At 43.1% G+C, this 27,332-nt stretch overlaps 1 protein-coding gene across 2 annotated transcripts in view; it reads left to right on the top strand.

Moving 5' to 3' along the window:
* Positions 1–12,345: 12,345 nt before the first annotated feature.
* CAPRIN1 (cell cycle associated protein 1) overlaps positions 12,346–27,332 on the top strand; it is a 33,189-nt gene continuing 18,202 nt past the window's right edge. Inside the window, exons 1-5 of one of the 2 annotated variants that reach the window (XM_061343508.1) lie at positions 12,346–12,715; positions 21,601–21,663; positions 23,524–23,610; positions 25,806–26,044; positions 26,160–26,242. In XM_061343508.1, the coding sequence (XP_061199492.1) occupies positions 12,527–12,715; positions 21,601–21,663; positions 23,524–23,610; positions 25,806–26,044; positions 26,160–26,242 (661 nt within the window). In that variant the 5' untranslated portion in view covers positions 12,346–12,526. The remainder of the gene's footprint in view (positions 12,716–21,600; positions 21,664–23,523; positions 23,611–25,805; positions 26,045–26,159; positions 26,243–27,332) is intronic. The other variant, XM_061343507.1, reaches the window with a different exon arrangement.

Raw genomic sequence — 27,332 nt, 5'->3', positions numbered from 1 at the left:
CACTTGTCCAATGAGATGTTTCGTCTGTTTCTGGCAGGGAAGAGCCCCTGGCAACCACACAGCCTGGGACTGACTGGCTGGGGAGCAGCTCTGCTGAAAAAGACCTGAGTTGCTTGGTGGACAGTGAACTTGAACATGGGCTTACAGTGTTCCTGGCAGCCAAGAAGACCAACACCCTCCTGGGCCCTATGAATAGGAGCACAGGCTGCTCAAAAAGCTGTGCAGTGTCCAGTCTAAGTCTGGGAGGTAGGACTAGAGACCTCCTGAAGTCCCTTCCAACCTGAACTACTCTGTGATTTCAGGTTACCTTGAGCATAAAAACCACCTGTAGCCACAGGGTTTTGAGATGTCCTGTTAAAATGGAGACATTTCTGATCCTTACCTATCAACTGACAAGGCCTCAGGAGGAAACACATCTTTTTTTGCAGTCAGTGACAGTTTTGACATTACTTTAAGTGATGCCAAAGGTTTGCCCTTTGGCTCAGATCATCACATCTTTGACTTGTCTTTCTGGGGCTGCAGTGGAACCCAGCCTTGGCTTGGGGTCGGGGATTGCAGGGCTGTGTCTGAGCCTCACCTCTTATCACATATTAAGTCCTTTAAAACTGCAATGCCACGTGAAGGTTAACAATCTCCTGCCTTCTCCTCCACAGTAAATCACTTAAAATCTTTCTAGTGGCTGTAAAACTGGAAGAGGTCAAGTGTATAACAAGTATTTGAAGAGCAGAGTTTAAAAAGAGAGTCTGCAGCAGTGGAACACAAATTTGCTGTGAGATTATGGAATCTCTGGGGACAGTAAGAAATGGGGCAACAGAGCTGTTTTTCCAAGACAGTCTGCTTGTCCCACCCTCTTCCTTCTTTCCTCTCGTCGCTTTCACCTCTTCTGCAAGGAGATTACTTGCTCCAGAATTGGCTCCTGCCACATCCCCATTCATTCACCACACACACAAGGGGACAGGGCAGGTAAGAAAACTGCTCAACTCTGGTAGTTATCTAGAAGTGAGGTTGGGAACATGGGTCACTTCAAAGGCCACTTCACCCACTCCCACTTGCAAAGAAGACAGACCAGTCCCTCTGGCCACCACCACTCTTACCATTAGACACTCATTATTAAAGCTGAGTTTGTTCTTTCTATGGCATCCCATTTTATTAGGTGAGATGATGCTCTCTTCTGCCCTGACTCGGAAACTCTCCCTTCTCTTGTTAAATCTGGGGGTTCAAGCCCTATAAGTAGGGTTGTGTACCTAACAGAAATATAATTTCAACTAATGCTTATGCTCACAGTTCAGATTTATCATTGTTTAGGATTCAGTACTGGCTGGGATGCCAAATGCTAACACGTGGAGGCCACTGAATAAGTTCATAGAGGGAGGAAGAGATCCCTACTGAAGTGCAGGTCACGGTTCCGAATTCTTTACCACCATTTCTAATGAGACTATTTGGCTTCTTTAATAAAACTGGTGTTGGAAACTGCACTTTAAAGAGGGAGGACAATGAAGCATCGCACCGCTGAAGGGCTTCGTTGGAGATTTTATTCCCTATAGAGGTCTCAGAAGTAATTTTCAGTCACTTTCAGCCAAAACTCTCATATGATGACAAATTTTATCAACGATGGAAAAGCTTTATCTGTATTAAGTGAACAAAATGGAATTGCTTACTTTTGCTAAGGATATGCAATCCGTATCTTTTCATTATGGAACAAACTCCACACCTATCACGACGAACACTTCCAAGGTTATCTTTTCCTAATGATAGTCTCCAATGTGCCGTTTGCGACTAGAGATGGGTACAGCCCGCAGCTTGTCACCTGCTGAGAGCAGAACATCGGCAAGTGAAGGATCTCCTTCATTCCTTCCTTATACTCTTCTTCACTGGCATCAATTCAGAGCTGTCTCCCTATTCCTCCTTCAACCTCAGTGACTGCTCCTTAAAGCAGCTCTTGAACGCCCTCTCGTGGCTAAAATAGAGACTACTTTTAATGTCACAACACCTTTTCAACCCAATTTTAAATAATAAACCATTCACAATGACTCATGCATCTCCGAGTTTAAAAGATTTTTAAATTAAGGTTAAAATTATAGCTGTAATTATTATAATACATTATTAGAATTTATTCTTAGGCACTGGAGTAGTGCTCTTCACTGCATGAAAAAAATCCCAGACTGGTTTGGGCTGGAAGGAACCTTCAAGCTCACCCAGCTCCAACCCCTGCCACGGCCAGGGACCCCTTCCACTAGAGCAGGTTGCTCCAAGCCCCTGCGTCCAACCTGGCCTTGAACACTGCCAGGGATGAGGCAGCCACAGCTTCTCTGGGCACCCTGTGCCAGTGCCTCAGGACCCTCATGGGGAAGAGCTTCTGCCTAAGAGCTCATCTCAGTCCCCTCTGGCAGGTTAAAGCCATTACCCCTTGTCCTGTCACTACAGACTCTTGTAAAAAGTCCATCTTCAGATTTCTTGAGGGCAAATATCATTCCTGTGCGCCAAGTAACGTTTGTCTTTTTCTTTGCCCAACTAACAGTTTTAATCCTAGACTTTGTTTGCACAGGCCAGTGGTCACTGTAAATTCCTGCTATCCACAAATATGAATTAATTCCTTACTGCATATTTCCCCATGTATTCAGGATTCCTTACTTTCTGCAGTAGCCATTCGAACTCCTCACAGAAGTCCAGAATGTATGTCACAGAAATTGCTAATATTTCATTTCACAGCAGAAAGCCAAGTTGAGAAAGAACTGGGTGACCCAGTTATGGAAATGTGGCAGCTCCAAGACCAAAGGGCAGATTAAAGCAAAGAACACACCACAGACAGTAATGGCAAAATGCTTGTGTTGCTTTTGAATAATGAATAGCCCACAAGCCTGCGTCCAAGGGAGTATTTGCATGAAACATCATTTACATACCTTTTCAAATGTTAATTGCAACCTGTCTCACAGAAACACGCACTCCGGCTCGCAGACACACGTTATTTGAATGTTTGCATTTTTCCTGTCTACTCTCTGTTTACATAAAGACTCTATCTTCTTGTTTGTCTGCCTTTCTTGTCACAGTTACTACCTTAATCATCACCCATTTCAACATCACACTGCTCTTCAAGTAGTCTTGAAGCAGCTTGGAAAGATGCTCCAGTAACAATCCTGCACAAAAATCCTGGGTCTCATAAGGTCCTTTGGAAGTATTGTACCCCCAATAGTTATTCCAAACCACACATTTTGCAGATTCAGATTCTGATGCAATATTCCTTCATGGCAACTGATGTTACACACCACTTGTGGCATGATAAGGGTGGTGAGGCACTGGAATGGGTTGCCCAGGGAAATTATGAATGCTCCAGCCATGACGGTGTTCAAGGCCAGGTTGGACAGAGCCTTGGGTGACATGGTTTAATGTGAGGTGTCCCTGCCCATGGCAGGGGGATTGGAACTGGATGATCATAGGGTCCTTTCCAACCCTAACTGTTCTATGATTCCATGATCCATAATCTGCCAAATAATGCTCTGCAGAGCTGAACAAACGAGCTCCTACCACAGCACTAAGCACCCCTGGCATTGCTTTAAATTACATCAGCCTTTACTGACCTACAAATCCCAAAATAAGTGGAATTCAGGGCTCCTCTTTCTCCAATCTCATCTTCCAGTTCCCTCCAGCTCACTGGTGGACCAGGGCTTTCTCCGTCTTTAGCACCCATCCTACTTAACTGCTGCCAACTGCAGGTCTTGGCTCTTGCCTTCAGCAGTTCAGGTCTAACTAGTCCTTTTGCCCCCAGATGTGGGGATGCAAAATGGTGGTGGGGCTGGGAGGAGCCCATGTCAACCTGCACCCAGACTTCCTGTTTGCAAGGGAAGGTTTCTGTTAACCAGCAAATTGCACTCCCTGGTAATTTTTCATTACATTCCTCAGCCTTCATCCTGATGGCAATTTCTCAGTTATTAAGTAATTAAAGCATGATGTAATTAATTTTACTTTCTAATTAGATAATTGTTCTGTCATTGCAGTTCTCAGAGTGTAACATGTTATTATTGCAATATCTTAGTTGCTAATGTCAGTGAATCAAAATTACTTTCTTTTAAACCTTAAACCTTGTGTTGGTTCTAAGATAAACTAAATGTGCTACAGCATCCTTAGGGAAAGCTCTTCCCAAATTTCTTATTTCCTTAGTTGCAGTAGGGTCTTACTCTGTGTGTTTGTGACTCAATAGCTGTGTGATGAAGAGCACTGTTGTTCTTCAGAGACATTTATAACCCATTCATCACTGGAAATGCCTGGTGGATTTGAAGACCTTGGACTTGAAAAGTCCTTGAATGTCACTTCATGACTGAAAGCATCATTCCAAAAGTGATGGGGTGTAGTCATGTAAACGCTATTGGGGACTGCTCCACAAAGGAAGGAGCTGAGCACCAGGATAGCCCAGGGGCAGTGACCCCATTGACCAGAGAGCATACCCAAGGTACCCACATGGGGCCAGGCTGGGGACAGTGATGGGTTCCATTGAGAGGCTGTCAGACAAGGCGAGGGAAGAAGTCAGGGTCCAGTCAGGAGGTCCAGTCTTGATCAGCAAGCAGGGCATAAGGCTGAGCAGGAGCCTTCTACAACATAGTTGAGGCTCAGTGACTTGAAACAATACCTTATTGAAGCACAGGCAAAAATTAGGGATAAATCTGAATTTATGTAGATGATCTCTTTACCTGCTTTTACATTATTTTTATAGGGGGTGTGCGATGTGTGTTTTGGTCTGGCTTTTTTATTTGGGGCTTTTTCAAGCAGAAGCATTTGCAGATTTTTAGTGGAAGAATTGTTCAGTTACCCTGGGATGCATATGGCCTTGGGGACCTATGTATGGATGCCTCCAAGAGTGCTGAGCACTCAGGAAGAAAAAGGGCTACAGTGCCAGTGGGCAGTCCTGAAGACAACCTGCCTTTGAAAGGCAGCTGTAACACCAGCCGATTGGGAAATGCTTGTTTAATGCAACCATTAGATTTTATTCAGATAGACCTTGAGCATAAGGTCTGTGATTATTTTTCCTCAAAAATGCCCAGCTGAGCCTCAAATACCGACTGTAGTGTGAGAATTACCAACCCATTCTTGCTCTCCTCTGGAATGGAGGTATTTTATACCTTCAGGGATAAAGGCTTTCTGCATTTCCATGTGAGTATCCATTGTGAGCTGCAATTCTCTTCACTGTGAAGAAATGTTCATTGTATTATTATCTTCTAAAGAGACAGGTAGGCAGACACTACAATAGCAGATAGAGACATAGAAAAAAGTTTAATTATGGTCAATATATAGAGTCATAGAATAGTAAGGGTTGGAAAGGATCTTATCTAGTTCCAATCCCCCTGCCATGGGCAGGGACACCTCACACTAAACCATGGCACCCAAGGTTCTGCCCAACCTGGCCTTGAACACTGCCAGGGATGGAGCATTCACAGCTTCCCTGGGCAACCCATTCCAGTGCCTCACCACCCTCACAGTAAAGAACTTCTTCCTTATATCCTATCTAAACTTCCCTTGTATAAGGTTGAACCGATTACCTCTTGTCCTATCACTACAGTCCCTAATGAAGAGTCCATCCCCAGCATCCCTATAGGCCCCCTTCAGATACTGGAAGGCTGCTATGAAGTCTCCACGCAGCCTTGTGAACCTTAAAATATAGCCAGCTTGCATGAATACTGTAGTTTCTGAGAAGCTTTGAAAGATAAGATAGATTAAATATGATATAAAAAGAATCACAAAACATCCTGTGATTTCCTTTACTTTTACTACATGGTTACAGTAACAGGATTTAAACATTGTACAGTGGAGCTGTAATGCACAACTTGTATCTGTCCCTTGCTAAGTGCAGATGTTTGAAATGCTGCTGTTTACAGCAGCTTCCAGTTCTTTTAGTCATGTTTACTAAGCACAGTTTTATTTTCCACTTAAGAATATTTTGTATAAGAGGTTTTAGTTATTCCTTGTCCTTTCTGACTATGCTGTACTGGAAAATAGACATTACCTTAAGAAGTGTAAATGACATGATGAAGCCTGAGATAAGCAGGTCAGTATAAACAAGTACACAAGAGCCAGACTGCAGTGAGGCATCTTCTCATCTCAGTGCACAGGGATTTACACATCAGCACTATTCTGTTTTCATGCTGGGAGAAATTTTGCTATGTGAAAGCTTGCAATAAGAGTTTTCCAGCTGGGAAACAAAATGAAAGCAACAAATTGACCTGGTCACTCACAAATTGAGCTGCATATTAAATTATATAGAATCATAGAATGGTTTGGGTCTTAAGATCATCCAGGTCCAACCCGCCTGCCATGGGCAGGGACACCTCACACTAAACCATGTCACCCAAAGCTCTGTCCAACCTGGCTTTGAACACTGCCAGGGATGGAGCATTTACCACTTCTTTGGGCAACCAGTGCCTCACCACCCTCACGGTAAAGAACTTCTTCCTTATATCCAACCCGAACTTCCCATTTCAGTTAGAACCCATCACCCCTTGTCCTATCACTACAGTCCCTAATGAAGAGTCCCTCTGCAGCATCCTGGTAGCCCACTTCAGATACTGGAAGGTTGCTCTGAGGTCTCCACGCAGCCTTCTCTTCTCCAGGCTGAACAGCCTCAACTTTCTCAGCCTGTCTCCATACAGGAGGTGCTCCAGCCCCTGATCATCCTCGTGGCCTCCTCTGGACTTGCTCCATGACCTTCTTATGTTGAGGACACCAGAACTGCACACAGCGCTTCAAGTGGGGTCTCCTGAGAGCAGAGCAGAGGGGCAGGATCACCTCCTTCAGTGGGGAGAGGCACAGAACAGTCTGGATAGTGTGGTAAACTGGGCCCATTCAAAGCAGCTAATTCAGGCAAATATAAAGCCCTAAGAAGTTTTGAGTTGCTTTTCAGCATTGAGACTTCTTTGGTGTGTCTGATGAACATACTCCCTTCCTATCTCAGCACTCTGTACATGAAAATGAATGCTGGATCTAATCTGCATATCGTTTGTGTAGCCAAGTGCCCCAGCCCGGTTATTTACTTCTGTAAGCTGAAGACCTCTGCAAACTATTGCTTCATGAGAGAACTGTGTGACACAGAAATACATTTTATAATGATTCCCCATCAATGGCTATGTAGGAAAATTTATCATTTAGTAGCATTTAGTCAATTTTTTCTGTATTGCATTGGAATTATGCTGGTTTTGACTAAACACACTATTAGTCATCACTTGATCCCAAGTATCTTTTACATTTTTATTAACCTGCTGCTAACACATCAATTGTTAACATTTGTGGTAAACAAACCTTGTAATCCAGTTTCATTCAGTCAAAAACATATATAGAGCTTCCAGGCCTTATTCAGAGAGGTTTGTTTTGTCTGGGTTTCATTTTATTATGAAACTTAGCCAGCCTGTGGGCTTAGATAGAATGGGAATTTCTCCTCTCCTCTGAGAAAATTCCTTTGGGAAAAGGAAACCTAAATAAAAGCAAAGCAGTAACTTTATAAACCTGCATGATAAGCAGGAGGAACCACAGCTCTGAAATCTGCAGAGTGGGCCCCTCTGAAGACAATGAAACTCTTTCTGAGGCTCCTGTTCCCACACAGGACTCCGGCTCTGGGTTGCCACTGCTCTAGATAGAGTTCTGCTCTCCAAAGTTAGTTTGTAACCAAAAAGGCATGTGAAAGATACTGCTGACTCCTCAGCAGTACCCTGGTTTAAATGTTGCTATTTTAGAAGCCAAAGTATTTGGGTTCATTTTTTTTCTAATCATAATCCTCGGATGCTGAATCTGGGAACTGAAAGTAGTTGGTAATAGTTGGTGTTTCTTATTTTCTCTGCACCACCGGTGGAATAGGATCTGCTTTCAGCTTAAGCTCTATGCCTGCTCTTGCTGTCATGCTCTCAGCGGCATATGAAGCTTCAGATCATTCGATGAGACCAATCAGGAACTGATTGATGGATAGATCTGAGATAATGTAGAAGAGAAGTTCCCAGTTTGGGGGAGCAGGGTGGGAAAGATAGTGAGATATAGGACAGGTGTTGGAAAAGTGGGTAACAAGAAGATGGAAGGACACAGGGCTGGGGTACCAGGTTTGGGGAGACAAGAGTAAGTCTCCACTTGTGTGATTTGATTGCCTCCATAGGAATGGTCAGAACAAGGCACAGCTACAAGGAGGCACAGCTAATCCTTGAAGCTCAAGAGGAACTACACAGGGCTGGGGTACCAGGTTTGGGGAGACAAGAGTAAGTCTCCACTTGTGTGATTTGATTGCCTCCATAGGAATGGTCAGAACAAGGCACAGCTACAAGGAGGCACAGCTAATCCTTGAAGCTCAAGAGGAACTAACAGGAGATATCCCTCCTGCTTGGCTTAGGACACTGGGGAGAAGCACTTTCTTTCTTTTTACCTTGAGATAGAACAATGAGGCAGTGTACTAGCTGTGCTTCCCTCTAGGATTTTCCACAGAGGGAGCAGCAAGGCTTGGCTTGGTCAAAAGTCCCAAAGTGGGTGGCCAAAGAGAGGAAATCTGGAATGGGAAGGGCTGGGAAGATGTGTCAGGGGTAAGAAAAGTGGTACAGAGGAGAAAAACCCTGCTGAGACAGTAGTGAGGAAGCTCTATGTCCCCACATCATACCTATACAGCAGTTGAGGCCTGATCACACCAATCAGCTGATCTTTTTTATACAACTGTCTGGTTGTGTGTATTCTAAATACATCTGTGTCTGGATTTGTCTTTCTGGGGGCTGGGAAGCGAGAAGCAGAGGGAAAAGGTGCATTCAAACTTTCCAGTTACAGCTGTTGCAAAATAAAGATTAATGAAAACCCAGAGAGATCTTGTGTAGGAGACGTTTCCCTGGAACACAAAGAGCAAGGCTAAGTGTCTTCTAAATCTGGATCTCCACACTGCTTGCAGGGAGGTGGAGGTCTCCGTCCTCTGAGCAATCTTGTGGTCTAAAAATTCATGTTTGTGGAAGTGCTACATGCCCGTTTGCTGGCATGACTTTCTCTCCTCTCTTGCCTCTCTGTATGACTAGAAATTGTCACTCCAAACTCAGCAACTCCAGAGCTGACCTTTATTTACATAGCTCACAAACATGAAATACAAAGCCAGCTCCCTACAAATAAGATGTGATCTGCATATGATTATGCTAAAGCCTGATTTCAACCAGCCAGCTAACATCAAAGGAGGAGAAGAGACCCAAATCCAGATTTACAAGGAGATCATACCACACATGGTAACTAAGGGGGTACTTATCTCTAAGAAATGTAAAGGTTGAGACCCACAAGCTAATTACAAGTTGGTCATGCTACAAGTTGCCAAGGTAAAGCTTACATATCAGAGGTGGTTCAATGCTTCCTTAAAGAGGTTGAGGCCTCAACTCTTATTTGATGGTGGGGAATTGTTATGCAGGGCTTTCAGTAACAGGTTGCCCAGAGAAGCTGTGGGAGCCCCATAGCTGGCAGTGTTCAAGGCCAGGTTGGATGGGGTTTGGAGCAACCTGCTCCAAGTGGAGGGTGTCCCTGCCTGTGACAGGGGGTTGGAACTGGATGAGCTTTAAGGTCCCTTCCAATGCAAACCATTCTGTGATTCTACGGTATTTTGGCAGCTGAGATCAACTATGCAGTACAGCCTGTTTGTGTGCATTTATTTTTGAGGGAATTTTGGAAGCTTTACTGCTAAAGTTGACACAGAGTAGGGAACCACACATACTCCAGCTGTTCCCAGGCTGCTACAAGAGGCCACTGAAGGGTCTGGAGATTTGGTTGAAACCTACACAGGGTGATTGCAGCACGGTGCTGATGGTGAATTGTGCTGTAATACAACAGTGACAGATGTTTTTGGTACAAAGTCACCATGATAGAGGAAAAGTCTGTTAAAATAATTTAGTAAGGCTTTTCCCACGCTAAATTAACAAGTATAATATGAAATTCCTCCTTTTGCAGTTCCTGCCTAAGATAAGAACTTAATCCTTTGCTTATAGTTACTTATACTTTAGCATATAAACTTAGCAGTAGTCTCAATTCAGTCTCCGGCTAACCAAAAAGGCATCCAGTGTAATTATGAAGAGCTTTGATGCAGTAATCATCATGTAATTAGTGCTCATGTAATCCCATGTAATAACTGCTCTCAGAAGCAGTATTTTCAACCTTTTTTTTTTTACTTGGAGAGCCTGAACAGTTGCTGTTTTGTGTTACGCTTTCCCATGAAGAATAAGTATCTCATGTTGGTGGACAAGACCAGGCTTTATTCTGGTCCAACACAGATTCTAATACACTGCCACCAAATTAGAGTGCTGAGGCACAGGCACAGGGTGCCCAGAGAAGCTGTGGCTGCCCCATCCCTGGCAGTGTTCAAGGCCAGGTTGGACACAGGGGCTTGTAGCAACCTGCTCAAGTGGAAGGTGTCCCTGCCCGTGGCAGGGGTTGGGACTGGGTGAGCTTTAAGGTCCCTTCCAACCCAAACCAGTCTGCAATTTTGTGATTCTCCCATCAGCTCTGATTTTTCTTTTATCACAGATATCTTTTTAGCTCTTCAGCAGTACAGGATTTGAGTACAAACTATGTCAGCATCCTAGGACTTAGCATAAAACTTGGCTAAGCTGTTGAGGCCCTAGAGCTTATGTAGCATTGCAATGGCAGTGTAATAAGAAACGCATACAAATGCATGAAACAACTCCATATTATTTTAAAGCATTGTATTTTGGGGTCAAAAGGCCTCAATGTGCATTTGACTTAGGAAAAAGGTAATTTCAACCCCTGTGTAAGGGGCTTGGAGAAGTAAAGGCACAGAAATTAAGCCTTGTAAACATAATGGTATCAAGAAAACCTCTTTGGTGAACAGTGAAAAGAAACAGGCTTTCAATATTTGGAGATTTTTTGTTATACTTTGTTTATTCGATTGTAATAACCATGTTGGGTGATTCACTGCACTTGTTTTATAATCTGTTATGCAAAGGAGGTGATTTGGGAAGCAAATAATCCAATATAAAATAACAAAGCGTTGAGCTGCTACAGAAAATGCAGGCATACATGGGAAGTAGAAGCGTAAGAAGCAATGTTCATAGTTGGAATGAAGAGAAAAAAATAGTGGGAATTGAATTGAATATTCCCAGTCTTCCACCCATTAATTCCAGCAAGACAACTGAATAAATACTAAAACTAAAACCTTTCCAATGTTATTTAGCTCCCCAGCCTTCTGAACGCAGTGGCACTTCGTTTTTAAGCTGCACTTCACTAACATTCATTCAGAAATGTCCTTTTGTTCACGGAAAAACTAATGTTATGTCAGTACAATGCCTTTAATATTGAATTATTTGCTGCCAGCATAGGTTTATGAAATACTAGCTAGAGACGGTGCAGCTTTAGGTCACAGAGATGTGTAAAATATGTCACGTAGGTACTCGGGGATGTATTTGGAGAGAGATGCAGCTACCTCTGACAAGAAACCCAATGTGAAAAGACAAACGAGCTGTTTCCAAGTGTCTGAAACGCAGTTAAGGCCCAATTACAGCTGTGGCACTCCACCTCTCCGGAACCCTCCCCAGTTACATGGACGTGCCTTAAAGGCATGAATATGCAGAAAACGCTTTTTGTAGTGATGCCTGTACCGGGAGCAGCCGCGCTGCCGGAAGGCGGGAGCGGTGCGACTGGCTTCCCTCAGGGGAGACCTCCGCTACCTCAGACCGCCTCAGCGAGGCAGGGCTCCGCTCCTCAGCCAAAGCCGTCGGCTGACCCATGAGCAGCGTTGAATGGCGGAGGTGGTGCCGGGCAGGCAGCTCGGCGCAGAGCCTAGGGGATCCCGATGCGGGCCCGGCGGGGACGCGGCGCCGGCGACAGCTGAAGGAACCCCGAACAGGGCCGCTCCGCCCCTCTATTGTGTCTGGCGCGGGGGCGCCCGCCGTGCGCCTGAAAGACCCGTCAGCGCCGAGCCGACAGACGGCGCCGCTGCTGGGAAGCGCCTCCTCCCGCCTGGGGAGGGCCGGGACCGCAGCGCGCTCGGCGGGCGGGCGGGCTCAGGCGTTCTCCGCGGACACCCGTAAGCATCGAGGACCCTGCGCCGCTCGCTCACGGTCCGCCTTGCCGTAGGCGCTGTCGTGCGCGCCCTCGCTCTCTGCCCTAGTAGCGCGGTGCAGCAATAGCAGGAGCAGCGCGGGCGGCGGGGTCGGTAGTCGGCTGAGGCGGCCATTACTAAAGCGAGAGAGCAGAGCACCGAGTTCCCCCCCCCCACCCCAAGGGCGTACACGGTGAGGAGGGTGGCGGTGCCCTCCGGTACATCGGGGGGTGGCAAAAGTCCGAACCCCCGGGGAATGACCGTTGGGTGCGAGAGGCTGCGCGGTCACGTGATCAATTCTTTGCGCGGGGGGGGGAGGGGGAAGGGGGCGCGCACCGGCAGGTGCGGCCCGCGTGCGCGCGCTCCCTGGGCGTGGGGAAGCGGCCGCGCGCGCGCCCGCCCGCCCTCCCGCGTGTCCCCGGCGGCGGCCCGTTCCCCGGTAACGCGGCCTCGCGCTCTCTCTCGCTGTGTCTCTTGTGTCTCCCTCTCCCAGAGATGCCCTCGGCTACCAACAGCACCATGGCGAGCAGCAGCGGCAAAGCGGGCCCAGGCGGAGAGGCTGCCCCGGCAGCGGCGGCCGCCCCGCAGGCATCGGGCGGCAGCATCACCTCGGTGCAGACCGAGGCCATGAAGCAGATCCTGGGAGTGATCGACAAAAAGCTGCGCAACCTGGAGAAGAAAAAGGTGATCCCCTCCCCCATGTACCCTGTGCCCCCCGGCTGACCCTTGCCTCTGCCCTTCGGGCCCTTCGCCCCGGAAGGCCCCCTCTGCTCGCCGAGCCTTGCCCCCGGCTCTGGGCCCTCTGAAGGGACATTGAAGTGTCCTGGCCTGTTTTCCTCCCTGTGCCCGCGGCCGGTCCCCTCGGCCCGTGCCTTCCCGGGCCATGGGTGAAGGAGCCCGTGGCCTGCGCGGGTTGTTCCCGGTGTCGCCCCCAGGGGCCGCCCGCTGGAAGGTTCCAGAAGGGCGAACGCCTCATTTCCTAGCTTTTCCCCTTCCCCTCTCGGGGGTCCCCAGGCCCCTTCTACCGTCCGCCCTCTCCCGCGGCCCCAGGACCCAGCCAGACACTCCCCACCCTGCCCTGTGCGGTACCGCCAGTGGGTATAGGCCGGAGAGGCCGCGACCCTCGGGGCCATAGCGGGGCGGCAGCCGTGGCCCCCTCTTCGCTGCCGACGAGACCCCTCGTTGGCGCGGCTCCCTTCCCCCTCCCTTCCGCCTTTTGTTTCCTTCGGCGGGGCCTTGCCCAGCCGCGCTCTCGGCTCGCCGCAGGGAACGTGCCCCGATTTCCCCTTTCCCCCCTTTAATTCCGCCGTCGCCGGAGCGCTCCCGCTCCGTGTCCCGGAGGCGCGAGCGGCGGGGAGAGGCTGCGGCGCGGCTGGGTCCGTTGGAGCCCGGGCACATGGAAGCGGAGCTAACATGGCGGCGGCGGAGGCAGCCCCAGCCTCCCCGGCGGAACTGCATTGTGCGAGCAGGCTGCACAAAGCCGGGGGCCGCGGCCACCCCACCCAGGGATTGTTTCATCTCCCCGTGCTCATCGCCTTCAGCTTCACCCCTTTGGGAGTCTTAGGACAGCTGGAAGCGGCCTTTCAGCAGTTATATTTAGAAATAGCTACTGAATCCGTGCTCCTTGGACGGTTCAAGTTGTGACAGAGAATACAAGGGTGTCTTGGTTACTTAGGGTTTATGTGCACCTACTTTGTTGCTTGATTAAACGAGCCTCAGAGGCCTTTCTGACCTGCAGAGCATGAGGTGTTCATCAGCAAAATACTAACATACGTGTAGCCTAAAGACTCACTCCAAAACACTCCATTAGTAAGCTAAAATTAGGGGATAGTGAAAAAATAGGTCTGTGTTGAAGCCCTCCATCTGGTTTTGCTCTTAGAAGTAAATAGGCACAATTGCTCCTGTATTATTTCTTTAACTAACACTTCAGATCGTAGTAGTCTAGACTAGTATTCTACATTTGTATAAGGTGGAATTATTAGCAATAAATTAGTATGTACAGTTGAGTTGCAAATGAACCAACATGTGCTTTACCTGTAAATGCACACACAGTGTAGTTTCCCACTTAAGAAATGTGTGGTATTTCCTGTCTTCTAAAAACGAAAGGACAAAAAGCAGCAGGCCAGGAGCTTTTAGAGATACTTTAGAATTGGAGGATCTTTTCTTGGTCCTTGTCTGAATACTTTTGTGCATAGACAGGGCAAGATGTCTGTCTTAAACTTGTCATTAATACATACAAATACATGTGAACACAAAACCACTAGTTCTCAGCTTGAGAAGAGTGCAGGTGTTTCTGTACATCTCTACTGGTTTCACTACAATAAAATGGTTTGAAATAATTGCATCTAACATCTACAAAAACCCTCTAAACATTATTCTGTGGTGCTCAACATGGACATTTTAAAAACTAGAATGAGCAGGAAAACATTCTTCTGATAAATTCTCTACTTGGAAGTAATAGATAAGCACACTTACTGGTGTGTGGGTCAGCTTTCTTTTCTAGTATTTACCTGGTTTAAGATTAATAATTTACACCTAATTTAACACTTGTTTTCGCTTTTCCATTCTGTTTGAATGGACTCTTATTTAACTTTTATAATACATTAGGAGGATATGTAGGAAGCTGTTACTTTCGTAGAAGAGACTCAAAACTGATGATGTTGGTCCTAGGTTTTGGTTGAGGGTTTTGTGTACCAGTGGCTGCTGTCACTACTCTTTTTAACATAGCAAGTGAATAGAGGGGATGAAGTGCCTTTTTCGTGGCTTCTGTTGAAAGATGCTCCATTGAAATGACTTAAAAGCATCTCTTTTTAGAGTATGTGATGCTGGGCGTAAAACAGAAAAGACAAAGGCTAGGTCTTGAAAAAGAAAATCTGGGTGTGCTCTCACACTGATGAATTAAAGTTCAAAGATTTCTCCAGGTCTTAATGGGCAGAAGATGTTCTGCAGCTTATTGAAGTAGGACTCTAGCACTGCAAAAGTAGTTGGTGTGTTGAAGTAGAATTATGAATTTGGAAGCTGGAGCCTCTCCCTTGGTGGGAAAATGAACAGTTCTTTAGTAAATCAACCCTGTTTATTAAAGAGAGCATTGCAAGCTTAGGGTCCTGAAAACAAAGCTTATTGTACACATGGGCATCAGTATTTTTATTTTATTACTAAAGTGCAACCATTCATTCACTCCCTTTATTTTTAATCTTTTTTTTTTTTTTGCACTAATACATTCTTTTTAACCATCCAGAAAGTAAAATCTTACTGAGTACTGCACAGGCAGGACTGAAGGAAAAATGCAGTCAGTCTCAGTGAAAACTTGTGCTTAGTTGAACGTTTAATCCCTTTGTCAGCAGTTGATAACAAAGGGCAGTAGAGATGATCTTTGAGAGCTTTGTATTTGAGGTTGAATACAAACATATACTTGACTTGGACACATGCTTTTGAAGGATAAAATCCAACTGCTTTGTAAGAGGTGCCATCTTAGGTTATAAGTGGTGTGTGCAGCTTTTAGTTGAGGGAAGGTTACTCTTTATGAAGAAATCGGACATGTTGAAGTAAATGGCTTACTGTCATGTTTCCTTCTAAACTCTTGAGGGTAAAACAACGTGACCATCAAAATACAGCATGCAATTTCAAATAGGAATAGTTACAGTTAAGCTCTGCTATTTTGAATGTTTCTGTATGAACTATCAATACTGGGTTATTGCCTGTGCTTTCATTTTCTCTTCCTGAAAGTGATTTCATTGTTTGAAAGAATGAGCGTTGCTTATGTTAGAAGGGACTAGGATAAATTGAATTGTTGTTTATAAATGTATGTGAAAACATGGCCTGGAAATGTCTGTGCTCTCTTCATCTCTTTAATTTGGAAATGAGTGCTGTCCTTTTTGTCACTGTGTTCAGGGATGACTGGATATCTGTGTGTGTGCATGGGAGGGAGGAATTGAAGGGATGTTTTCTCTACCAGACCTTCAGATGTGCAACTTGAGTGTATGTTGACAAGCTGAGTTAATTTAAAAGCTGCATGGACTCCTCTGGGTTTTTGTTAGGTGACTGAGGTTAGAATCCTCCTAGCTCCCCAGGTGCCCTGGGATGAAATACTTAATTCAGACCTGCATTTCCTTCTTCTCCCTGTTCCTTTTTTAAGGGGGACAAACCTTTCCAAATTAAGCCAGCTGAATATAGATCAAACTTATGTCTTGATACAATGGGGAATGAAAACAAAGTTATTTTTGCTTTCAACTTGTGTAATATAGCATGAGTTATGTAAAAACAGTTTTTAAAGCCAAGAGTTCTGTCAGGGACAAAATACCTCATTTGCTAACACATGTTTTAAGGTGTGGGCAGGTGATCACAGATTATTGTTGGGCAACTGTAAACACGGAGTAAGCATTTTAGCTTGAGCTACTTGACATGACTTGAGCTTGGTGTGTACAGTTAAAAAGGTGGCACATTCTAGCAGGAGCTGGTAATTTAAGATGCTGTTGCTTTATCAGCCTGTCTCTGAATTTCCAAACAAGTGTAATCCTGACTGGGTTGAAAAATGAATGCTTGAAAAGTGCCTCTGTCATAACTGTACAAGAATTTTCATTGGAACAGTAGATGGATGGTTCAAGTTGATCTGATTTGGTTCAGGAAAATGTTGAATTTCCCACAGGGAATGTCTGTGAACCTATAGTAAAGGCTGAGATCTGTTTTCTATTGTAGGTGCTGGTAATGATAGCAGGGAAATGCCGTGCTTCAAGTTGCCCATCACAGTGGTGCTCTAAAGTGCTTTTGCACCATTATTTGGGCCACTTGGAGGTTCAAGGCTTATGTCTCCAGAAGTTCTCCTTGAGAAGATGGGTTTCAAATTTATCTTAGGAGGTTAAATGGGATTTTGAAACCGAAAAATAGTAAAATTCATTTGAAACGGTGTATTGAAAGCCCAGATCTTACTTTGAAACCTCTTTGATAGCTGGCCTGGATAACCAGGCTGCTTCATCTAAAAACCAAGCAGGTTTATCTGTGAAAGTGTGTGGTGGTTGGTACTTTTGGTTTCAGCTTGCTGTGTTCTAAGTGTTTCATGTAGCACAGGGTTTATTTCTCATAGTGAGCTCTGTTACGTGGTGAGTCCTATGAGCTCTGAAAGATCTTCTGGTTACTTAAGTTTTTTGGTTTCTGCTTTGGTACTTTGTTAACACTTTCAGACCAAAAAGATGCACAGAATGTGTTGGGAGAGCTCAGTTTGTGTTCTTGGAACCCAGTTTATTCCTAGAACTCACTGCTGGAAAAGTAAATGCTTTTGAACATAAATGATGTGTAGAACAAGATTTAGGTCTCTCGCAGCATAGTCAACCTGTAGATCCATAGTGTTTCTATAGGAAATAGTGTGTGGTGGTTCGGAAAGAGAACATACATATATGAAGCCATCGGAACTTTGAGTTTCACTCATGTGTCTTAACTTAGTTCTGGTTACTGAAGAAGCAAGGTTGTTTTTATCTCTGTAGTCACCTCATTGGAGTTTAAAAGCTTTACATTTTGGAGACCGCATTAATCCGTAAGTTCTCTATTTGTTTGGGAGGGAATGGGTCCTGCTCCTAATACAGCATGGAGATATTTCTAAACACTCAAACCTACAAGGCTTTGGGGAAACCTCACAGCAATATTTATAACTGTTACTTTGAAAATAAATTCCGTTTAAATAGAAGACCTCCAAGTGCTTTGTGTTCCAGAGTGTTGATATTAATGCTTCATTACATCCTTTTGGTTGTAACTCAGGACTGAAACAGTTTCTTGGGACTCATTAGGTGGGTGTATAGCAGGAAGTGTGCCCAGAGGGGAACTGTGGTGGGGTTTGGGAGGTTCTGAACTTCCACTACAGTTTGTGTGTGCTGAACTGTCACTTGTTGCACTGATACAGTTTGTGTGTTTCACCTTCTTGATTCTTTTTCTGCCTACTTTTCTGAGGAAATAGTCATTTTCTGAGAAATTGTCATTTCTGGCCAGATTGCTGCGAAGTTAAACTGATGAATGACTGTGGAGATGGTGGTGGAGGGCAGATACGATGTACAAACATAAACCATGTTAACAAACTTCTGTATCATAGATTGGCTTTCCTTTTGCTTCAGTGCAAAGTGTATTAGGCAGCTATTTTAAGGTTTGGATTATCTTATTTGCTTGATGCTGTTAAAAATGCATGCAGTTTTTGAGATACCTCAAACTTGCAGTGGTCCCCTCCATCTTTTGCTTGTAGTGAAGTGTGCATTACAAAATGCTTACTTCAGCTGGCTGGGGAGTTTACCTTCCACCTTGCAGCTTGTTGTATATACTTGTGCCTGTCACTGGTACGAACCACACCATTGGCATTATCTGGTTAAATATAGTGCCTCCCTACTGCTCCTGGCCCTCTTTTTTAAGGGTTATTTTTAGTCAGATCATTCCAGTGATCCAGTTTATAGCGTAGCACTGTAAATGACTGTAACAGCACAACTGAGTGGTCTGGCATTTTTAAACCCAGTATTGCTTTTGAAGCTAATTTTTTTTGAAGCTAACTACATTTTTTTCCCCCCCTTACTTTAGGATAACATTTTTGAGGCACTTCAGAGCATGTAATGAAAATTGAGTGTGAGGGGAAAGTATCTGTTAGCATAATAAAGTAACTCAGTTTTGGATTCCTATTAAAATGAAGTCTAGGGCATACTTAAAACAATGAACACGACCACCTTCCTTCCGCCTCCACCTCCAGGTAGCCTTAACAACATGTTGTGCTGTTCTCCTAGGGAACTCCAGAATACTTCAGGTATGTCTTTGCTGGAGCACAGTGACTTGCTGTCTGCAGACCTGGGGGCTGCTGACTCATGAGCACTTTAATAGACAATTTATGTGCTCACTTTGCCACTTGATTTTTATTTTTCTTTTCTGCTGGTTTAGCTTTTATGCCTCAGGATCTATATCCATGATGAGTGAGGATGGAGCTGTGTAAGGGGGGGTAAAATTGGGAAAGTCTTTACTTCTTGCAGACACTGCAGTAGGTTGCTAAGCAGGAATTTTGCTGCAGTTATTTTAGAGCAATGGTGCTGCTGTTAGATTGCTGTTAGTTGACAGTACAGATTAAAAAGAAAGGATTTGGCTTCCTTAATATTTGTGTGTAATGCAGCTTTCAGACCTTATAGTGTGTTTGGGGTGATAGAAAACTGCTTACTTTGAAAGATTTGTGATAACCTATAGCTAAATACACATTCACTTGTCCTCTGCATTTCAGCTGAAATGGCTTTCCTTCTGCTTTTACCTTTCTGATATAAATGTTTTTAAGGAAGAAAAAGTTAATAGAAGTAACTTCTATGCCTAAGGGTTAGAAATAGACGTATTGCCCTTTCTCTTTGCTGAATAAAAGTGAGCAACATATTTACAGTAGACCTAAGACTATTTGATTAGTTAAGAGAAAACTTATGCACTGTTTGAATTAAGCATATTGTTAATACAGTATGCTTAATCTGAAGATACCAACGATGCTGAAGTAAGGCTGCGTGGAAAACGTGCAGAAACAGTTATTTGGGGTATTTTTGTCTCTTCCCTCGCTTAAGCCCTTAGCCACTGAAATGGGTTATGAGTGTTTTGCAGTGTAATTTTGAAGTAAGTGTTTTTTTCAGCCACGTTGACCTAAATAGTATTCTAGAATTTGGTGTTCCATCATGTTTGGTTTACTATTGTTGTTTATGGGTTTATGTGGAAATTGGATCACAGAAATTGTTAGGGCTTTTTTAATGCATTTCTGTAGGTGCTGTTCAACTGGCTGGTATTAGCAGTCTATTAATTGTGCATCTTCACAAACAATTGCATCAGTGTGACCAAGGAATTGTAATCCACGGCATGGGAGTAAGTGACTTGAGCAAGTAGGAACTTTTCTTTGTGAAGCCAGTTCGTTGTAGGATTTAAGCTACCTTAAGCAGTGGAGGCGTTGGTTAACCTGGCTGGCCTTGCACTGGGGCATTGCAATGCTAGAGCTCTTTACCGTCCCTTTTAACTTAACAGCTCAGCTACAGTCTCTTAAATCATGAAAACTACTCCTGTGACTGTCCAGCTGTGTCTTTATTTGTTGTAAAGTGAGTATGTAAAGAGTAAAACGACCTTATTTCATGCTTGTGGTAGATTTCCAATATGTTGCATGCTCTTTAGGGCTATTTTTGTGATCTATTAGGAACTGTGGCTGCTACATTTGAAAGCTGTTACCCTGGTAGTGTCAGTCCCCAGTATAGAATTCCTAGTGATGCTGTTTCAGAGCTCAGGAACTTCTTTGACTTTGCTCAGGCCATTCCTGGCTCTGATGCACTGAAAGGTGAAGTAGTTGTGCTGTATCTAATCTGTAGAATTTCCTGTTGGTGCTAGGTGACATCAAAAGGACCAGGTCTCATAAGGGTGGTTTTGTCTTTCAGTAAGTGATGCTGGGCATTGAATGCTTCATAAGAGGAGCTTTCTTATTAAACTGTTTCACAGGCTTCGTTCTTTCCAAAAGGTCTGAGATTGAGCAGAGAAGCTGAATTAACTGGAAAAATACCAGAAGAGTATTTTAACTGAAATTAATATGGTAAAAAAACCCCAAAGACCAACAACAAAAAACCTGCCGGTTGGTGGCAAATGGAAACTCAAAACTGTGGTTGTATGGGGATTGTAATTTTCCCCTTCAAAATGAAGTGTTTCTGATTGCTTTCCTTTTCGTGCTGTTGTTACGCTAGATGGGGAAGATAATTGAGGATTCATTTAATAGCTTCCTTCTAATAAGCTCAAGGCAAATTTCATACAAAATACAATTGTGTGATAATGCAGAAATGGTGAAAATGTAGAGCTTAATAGCTGGGTATGGTATTCTGATGGACTTGGCTTCTCTTCCAAGAACCTTTCTACTTAGCCTGTAGAATCCTTGTCACTGGGGCATGCATAAGTTTTACCTGATTTTGGCTAATGTCCATGTTTTGCATGGTTTTGTGTTTGAACAGATGAGAGAGTTGATCCTGCTGCAAATTAACCTAATGATTCCTGTTTCAGTTTCTCCCCATGAGAAGGAAATCTTAATGCTCTTGAACAAAAGTATTTTAGAGCTATTAATATGAATTCTGTTGGTGAGCATTCTTGCACAAAGGATTAGAAACAGTTTTAAATGCTTTTAAAACTACCTTAACTGATGCAATTACAAAGAGTCCTGAATCTTAATAGCACTGACTGTTTTTTCTGCAGTCATGTTTTTGGTATTGTAGTGGTACAGTGGTAATGGGCTGTGACTCAACTGTATTCAGCTTTCTTGTTTGGACTGAAGGAAGCGTGCATGGAGAGTGCTTTCCCTGTTAGGAAGATTGCGTATTTCCTCAGAAACTGAGACTGGTTGTGAAGATGTATTGTGGTAGCCAAAAAACAAGGTTGAAAGATTTGTCTCTTAACCCAGAAGACAATTTTTCTGTATTTCTACATGACAGTTCCATGCTTGTATGATGTGTTATGGTCTGTGCCCACTGTGATATTACACTACCTAATTTTGTTAGCAGAAGTAGCAAAAAAGCAATAACTTGATTTTGGCTCTACGTAATAGCATTTTTCTTTCTTTTCAGAGTAAACTTGATGACTACCAAGAACGAATGAACAAGGGAGAACGTCTGAATCAAGATCAACTGGTAAAAAGCAAAAAAGACTAACCAGATCTCTGTTAAATTGTCTTGTGATCTTGGCAGGGAAGGAAGGATGAATTTCATTTCCCCTTTCCTCTTCTTAAAAGCTAATTTTTTCTGAGTTCTGACTTGCCCTCAGTTTTTTATTGCCTGTGTTTTCTGTTAATCAGAACTTAAAGGCTAGGTTGAGGAGCATGTTTTAATGCTTTATGCTTGTTGAGGTTAGCTTGTGAATAAGCTGTGGTGAACATTGGCAAATGTTACAGCCTAGGACTGTTGAAAAAATTAAATGATACCTTTGAGGTTCTCTGGGCATCATCCTTTTCTTCACAGAAAGTGTGCCCAGGGAAAACTTAAGGAGCTTAGTCACTTAGTGGTAGCTTGTAAATACTGTGTGGTCTAGTTAAAGATGTAGCTTACACCAGGGGCTCTGAAAATAAGCTACGTCCATGTGTATATCACAGCTGTCAGTGTAGCAGATGTGCACCTCTAGGTAAGCTGGACTTGGTGTATGCTGGTTCTTAAAGTAGGAAGTTGTAGGGCTTGTCTCAACAGCAGTTTTCCAGTTGCAAATATGAAGCAAGTAGCAAATTAAATTCGGTTGTGTGATACAAACATGCATATTGGTACTTAAAGAGAATTTCAGATGCTCAGTAATCAGCAATGTTTTGTTGATGATTTTTAACAGTGAAAAAAATGAAGGAAAGATATAAATGTACTCTGCAACTATTGCAGCTGTTGGCAGTTAAAGAATTAGCTGCTTCCCTTGGTCCATGTGATGTCTTCATCTGTTTGGGCTTCACTTTGCTTCTTCTGTGCCAACTAAGCTGAAATACCACTCTGTATTTTTGTTTTTTAATGGCATATTGTGAAGATAAATCATAGTAAGTTTTCTGGTTGAGCAGGGAAGAGAACTGAAATTTCATACTGAGGAGGGAAGCTTGTGATTGAGCTGTATGGAGACTACAGCCTGACTGCCAGACTTGATAAAGATAAAACCTTTTTTGGTTGGAGAATGCTGAAAGTGTTTGTTAGTTTCAGTTGCATTTTCTGCTTCTACAAATTGGCTAAGAATGGTGAATTTTGTACATCACCTGATGTGCATGTGTAATATATAAGTTTCTTAGCTGTATTACAAATGGAAATTCCTAAAAAAAAAAAAAAGAGGCAAAACCAGTTCATGCTCCTTGCTTTTCAAAGAAATTAGGACCTTAACGTTTTCTTCCACTCAGATGTTATTGGATAATGTTCTACCAAGAAGCATACCCATTATTAACCTAGTCACAGCAGGAGTGTAAATGTCTTTGCTGGGTTCTTCCACCCCCCTCAGCTAATTTGATTCTCTAATTTCTCATACTGCAAAGTGGGTTAAGGAGCTTGGGTTGTTTGGGTGCAAATCAGAGTATTAGATTTAAGAAAATAGCAAATAATGAAGATTTCTAGAGGAGGGAGCATTATGCTCTGTATACGGTTTGGTATTTTTGGCTCTGACTCAAGATAACAGTGCATTAATTCTCAAACCTTTATCTCTTGAGCAGTTTTGAGTAGCCAGATTACTCTTCTCCCCCATTCTGCTGGCCTGCCAGTTATTTTTTTCAGAAACTGGCTAAAGCCAAACAGCATGTCATGGGCACAAGCATATATAAGCATATGCTTTAGCTTATTTATCTAGGAAACTAGAGGCCCTAAAGATAACCACAGATCTCAATATTTTGGCCAGTGAAAATCAAAGTTTGACCTATCATCATTGCAGTCTCAGTCAGGGATGCTGTGTCTCACTGAGGAACTGAAAATGTGGTGATCTATTTGTTGGAAGTATGTATTTTTATTTGTGATTGTTTACTTTTGTGTTTTGTTTCATTTAAGGATGCGGTGTCAAAATACCAGGAAGTGACAAATAATCTGGAATTTGCTAAAGAACTGCAGAGGAGTTTTATGGCTCTGAGCCAAGACGTAAGTAAAGAGCAAGTGGTGCACCATGAGCTATCCAGACACTTAGGTTGTAAACGATTTCACTGACACTAGATGCAGTAGTTGCCTCTACTTACAGGGGTGGAATGCTTGTGATTTCTTGTGTGGCTGGTTTACTCTATGTACTAGTTTGTGTGAGACTATTCCTAAAAGATTTTTCTGATGGACTACATAAATGTGTAGAAACAAAAATAGTGTGTTCATTTTCTGGCAGAACATAACTGTTGAAACCAGGGTGATCACAAAATAGGCCGTATGACATTAGAGACAGCCATTTCCTGCCAATAGTAACCTCTTCTTTGATCAATTTCACAAGCCTGCTTCTCTCTTTGGCAGGTGGCTGAGGATTATGGTGTAATCAGGAATAAGTTCTAAAACTCTAATGGGCAATTACAGTTACATGAACAGCTTTGCTTTATTATTTTTTTTTTGTGCCAAGAACTGCAAACAAAAAGACATTTTAGACCTCTGCAGTATCATTGCAAGGAAGAACTGAAGCAGGTGAAAGTGTAATTCCACAGGACTGGAAGATTCTAAATGCAGTAGTGTAGTTGGAGTTAATGAGTTACGGAAGGAGCAGCAGTGCTGGTAGAATTTGTTGTGTAGTTGATGTTAGTGCAGCAGACTGATCTAACCAAGTGTATTTAGTTTGGGGACAGACTGGGATAACTTGGAGGGCATCAGTATCCTCACATTATAAACTGCTTTCTACACCTGATACAGTTGTAAATGTGTAGGCCTTTAAGCCAAGCTGCTTCTTTGCTTTTCTTCCATCAGGGTTTCACGTATGTTTATGGAATGTTAGCAATGAAGAACTTTCTTCTTCTGACAAGTTTATCCTGACATATTTCCCTGGTCAGCTGACTTCTAGAAGAAGCAAGTGAATCCAGGAGTAATAAACAGGGGCTCTGCTTTCACATTTGGTGGCACTTTTTCCTGATTGAAGTTCGTTTTCATGCAGTTGACTTTAAGATATGTATTTGATTTTAAAGAGGAAGTTTAGATGTTTCAGAGGGAGAAAGTTACTGTCATAAGTTACAGTTTTTGAAAGCAAAGGTGGAAGTTTTATATAGTTACAACGTGAGCAAGTGGAATTTTGGACTCTGGGTGCTTAGATTAATAATAAGAATGGAAGAGACATCCTGTAGGTTCAGACTAGTGATGCATTTAGACCAGCACTATGACAGCAGTTGTAGAAGGTACTATGCAGAGCACAAGGCTGGTGATCATTCTCTTCCAGCATCTGTCATCCTCAAACTGAGAATGTTAAGAGTAGATACATTCATGTTCCCATTAGCGTCTGTCTGTGGACCTTACGTCCAAGCATCTGTTTAAATCCTCTTTGAACTTGCTGGTGCTGTCACCCCAGCCTTTCATGGCAAAACATTCCAGAGTTCCCTCCCATGGTGTGTAAGAAATAAGTACTTTTGTTGACTGTTTTAAGCTGATCTTCTAGTAGTTTGAATGAATGCCTCCTGCATCATGGGGTATGGTGAATAACAACTCTGTTCGTGTTATCTGCTGGCCTTTATATGGCCTTGATGAAAAATCTTGGATCACTCTTCCAAATTGAAGAACCCAAGACTTAGACTGTTCTTACCAGGCCCCTGCTCTGTCCCCTTAGTAAGTTCTGTTGCCCTTCTCTGTACCTATTCTACTTGCTGTAGGTCCTTCTTGAGTTATGGAAGGCAAAAGCTGTGAATAGCCACATTATTTGTTTAAAAGGTCCTTGATTTTGTACATTTTTGCCACTTAGATCTAGATCAAAATCACTTAGTGTTTACAGAATAACTCATAAAGGAAGCAGTAATAGCAAGCTGGGCTTGTTTCAGGTAACACATTGGTCTCTAAAGCTTTAGACTGGTAACTGCAGTTACTTGACTGAACTGCTTGAAAGTCATGCAGAGAAGTACAGACTTAGTGGAATATGATCAAGATCCAATATGATCCAAGGTTTGTGGCACTGATTTTAAAGTTAGTCTTAATTTGCAGGCTTTTGATTCTGCTTAAAAATGCTCAAGTTTCACAGCTTATTCTGCTGTAGCGTTAGATTGATAAGTAGCAGTTCAACACCAAATCCACCTCTTTACCACTGAAAGACATTTCAAATATATTTTTTCCCCTGAGTTCACTGCAGAATCCAAATTTAAGCAATTGAATATTTCCATTTTAACCAGATCCAGAAAACAATAAAGAAGACAGCTCGCAGGGAGCAGCTGATGCGAGAAGAAGCTGAGCAGAAGCGTTTAAAGACTGTACTAGAGCTACAGTTCATTTTGGACAAGTTGGGTGATGATGAAGTGCGCAACGACTTGAAACAAGGTTCAAATGGGGTACCAGTGCTGACAGAGGAGGAACTGACCATGCTGGATGAGTTTTATAAGCTAGTTTACCCTGAGCGAGACATGAGCATGAGGTAGGATTAGTGTAAAGTACTCTTCTTTATAATAGTGAGTTACAATTAACAATGTGTTTGTACTGAGGTAATTTAAAGACTTGGTAAGAAATTAACTCTTAATTATTTTTTGAAGGTTGAATGAGCAGTATGAGCAAGCATCTGTTCACCTCTGGGACTTACTGGAAGGGAAGGAGAAACCAGTTTGTGGAACAACCTGTAAGTATAAGTCTGTGTGAAGAGAGAGTGCTCTAAATTTCTGCCTGAACTTACAAATACAATGTCTGATCTGAGAGGACTTTGGTAGTTGAAATAACTGCTTTATTCAGACCTTAGATGACTGTAACAAAATAACTTACTGAAATGTGAACTTAGTGCGTAGTGTGTTTTGTTTTACTGATGCATTACTCTATTTAAGCTGTTCCTGCTATTTCAGCAGTATTCTGCTGCTGGTGGTGCTTAGTGGCAATTCTTTGTTTTCTGGAAACCTGTGTGTAAACAAGGAGCTTTGTCAATAATGTGACCAAATACATAATCTGACATGGCCTTTTTTAGTGTGATGTTTTGCTCTCTTTTCTCTCCTGGAAAAAGCATTCTGGTTTTACCCTGTTTTTACTAGCTCTATATATCAGGGTCTGATCATAAATCATAGATCATGCAGATGGAATTTCTTTGCTGTTTTCTTGCAGAAAATGTAAGTTCTCATACATAGCTTCTGACATTAGACTAAGAAAAATGGCTGTGCTTGGCAGTTGGCTGTTTCTTGTATCATGGGGAATTTTTGAAGTCTCTTAATTGGAAATCAGTAGGAAAGTTGTAGAGAAAATAATCCTGTTTTGTGGGGAAAATGGCCAACAACTCCCCCCCTCCCCCCCCTTTTAAAAGAATCAAGTGCCCTTATTACGTTAGAGGAATATTGAGCCATGGAAAGAGGTTTTTATCTTCTATTTATAGGAAGTTAAATGATAGTATTGCAGTTGTTACCTAACCTGCTTTACTGAGAAGTAATACAAGGAGAGGACAATACTGTGTCCTTAATAAGATTTTTCCCTTGTTTGTAGCAGAACTGTAAATTATTTATATTGTTGAAATGAAATCTTTTCAGGAGGTACAAGGTTAGTATTTTTTTTACTCACTCAAGTCTGAAGTGGTTGTGGTCTTAGATTTTCGAGAGCCCAAAGGTATGCACCACATACTTATTTCAAGAGGTGGCTGAAGCAGAAGGTACAAAGCTGGTTTTCAGGAGGGAGCTGATGAATGCTCATTGGAGACTGAGTCATTCTCTTACTGGATGAAGTTGGGCTGGGTA

This window comes from Neopsephotus bourkii, unplaced genomic scaffold, assembly GCF_033783945.1.
Source record: "Neopsephotus bourkii isolate Nb327-2 ecotype Australia unplaced genomic scaffold, CSIRO-AGI_Nbou_v1 NB_1825, whole genome shotgun sequence".
Taxonomy (NCBI): domain Eukaryota; kingdom Metazoa; phylum Chordata; class Aves; order Psittaciformes; family Psittacidae; genus Neopsephotus; species Neopsephotus bourkii.
Note: the sequence above shows the minus strand (reverse complement) of the source record. Positions and strands in the feature narration are given on the sequence as shown.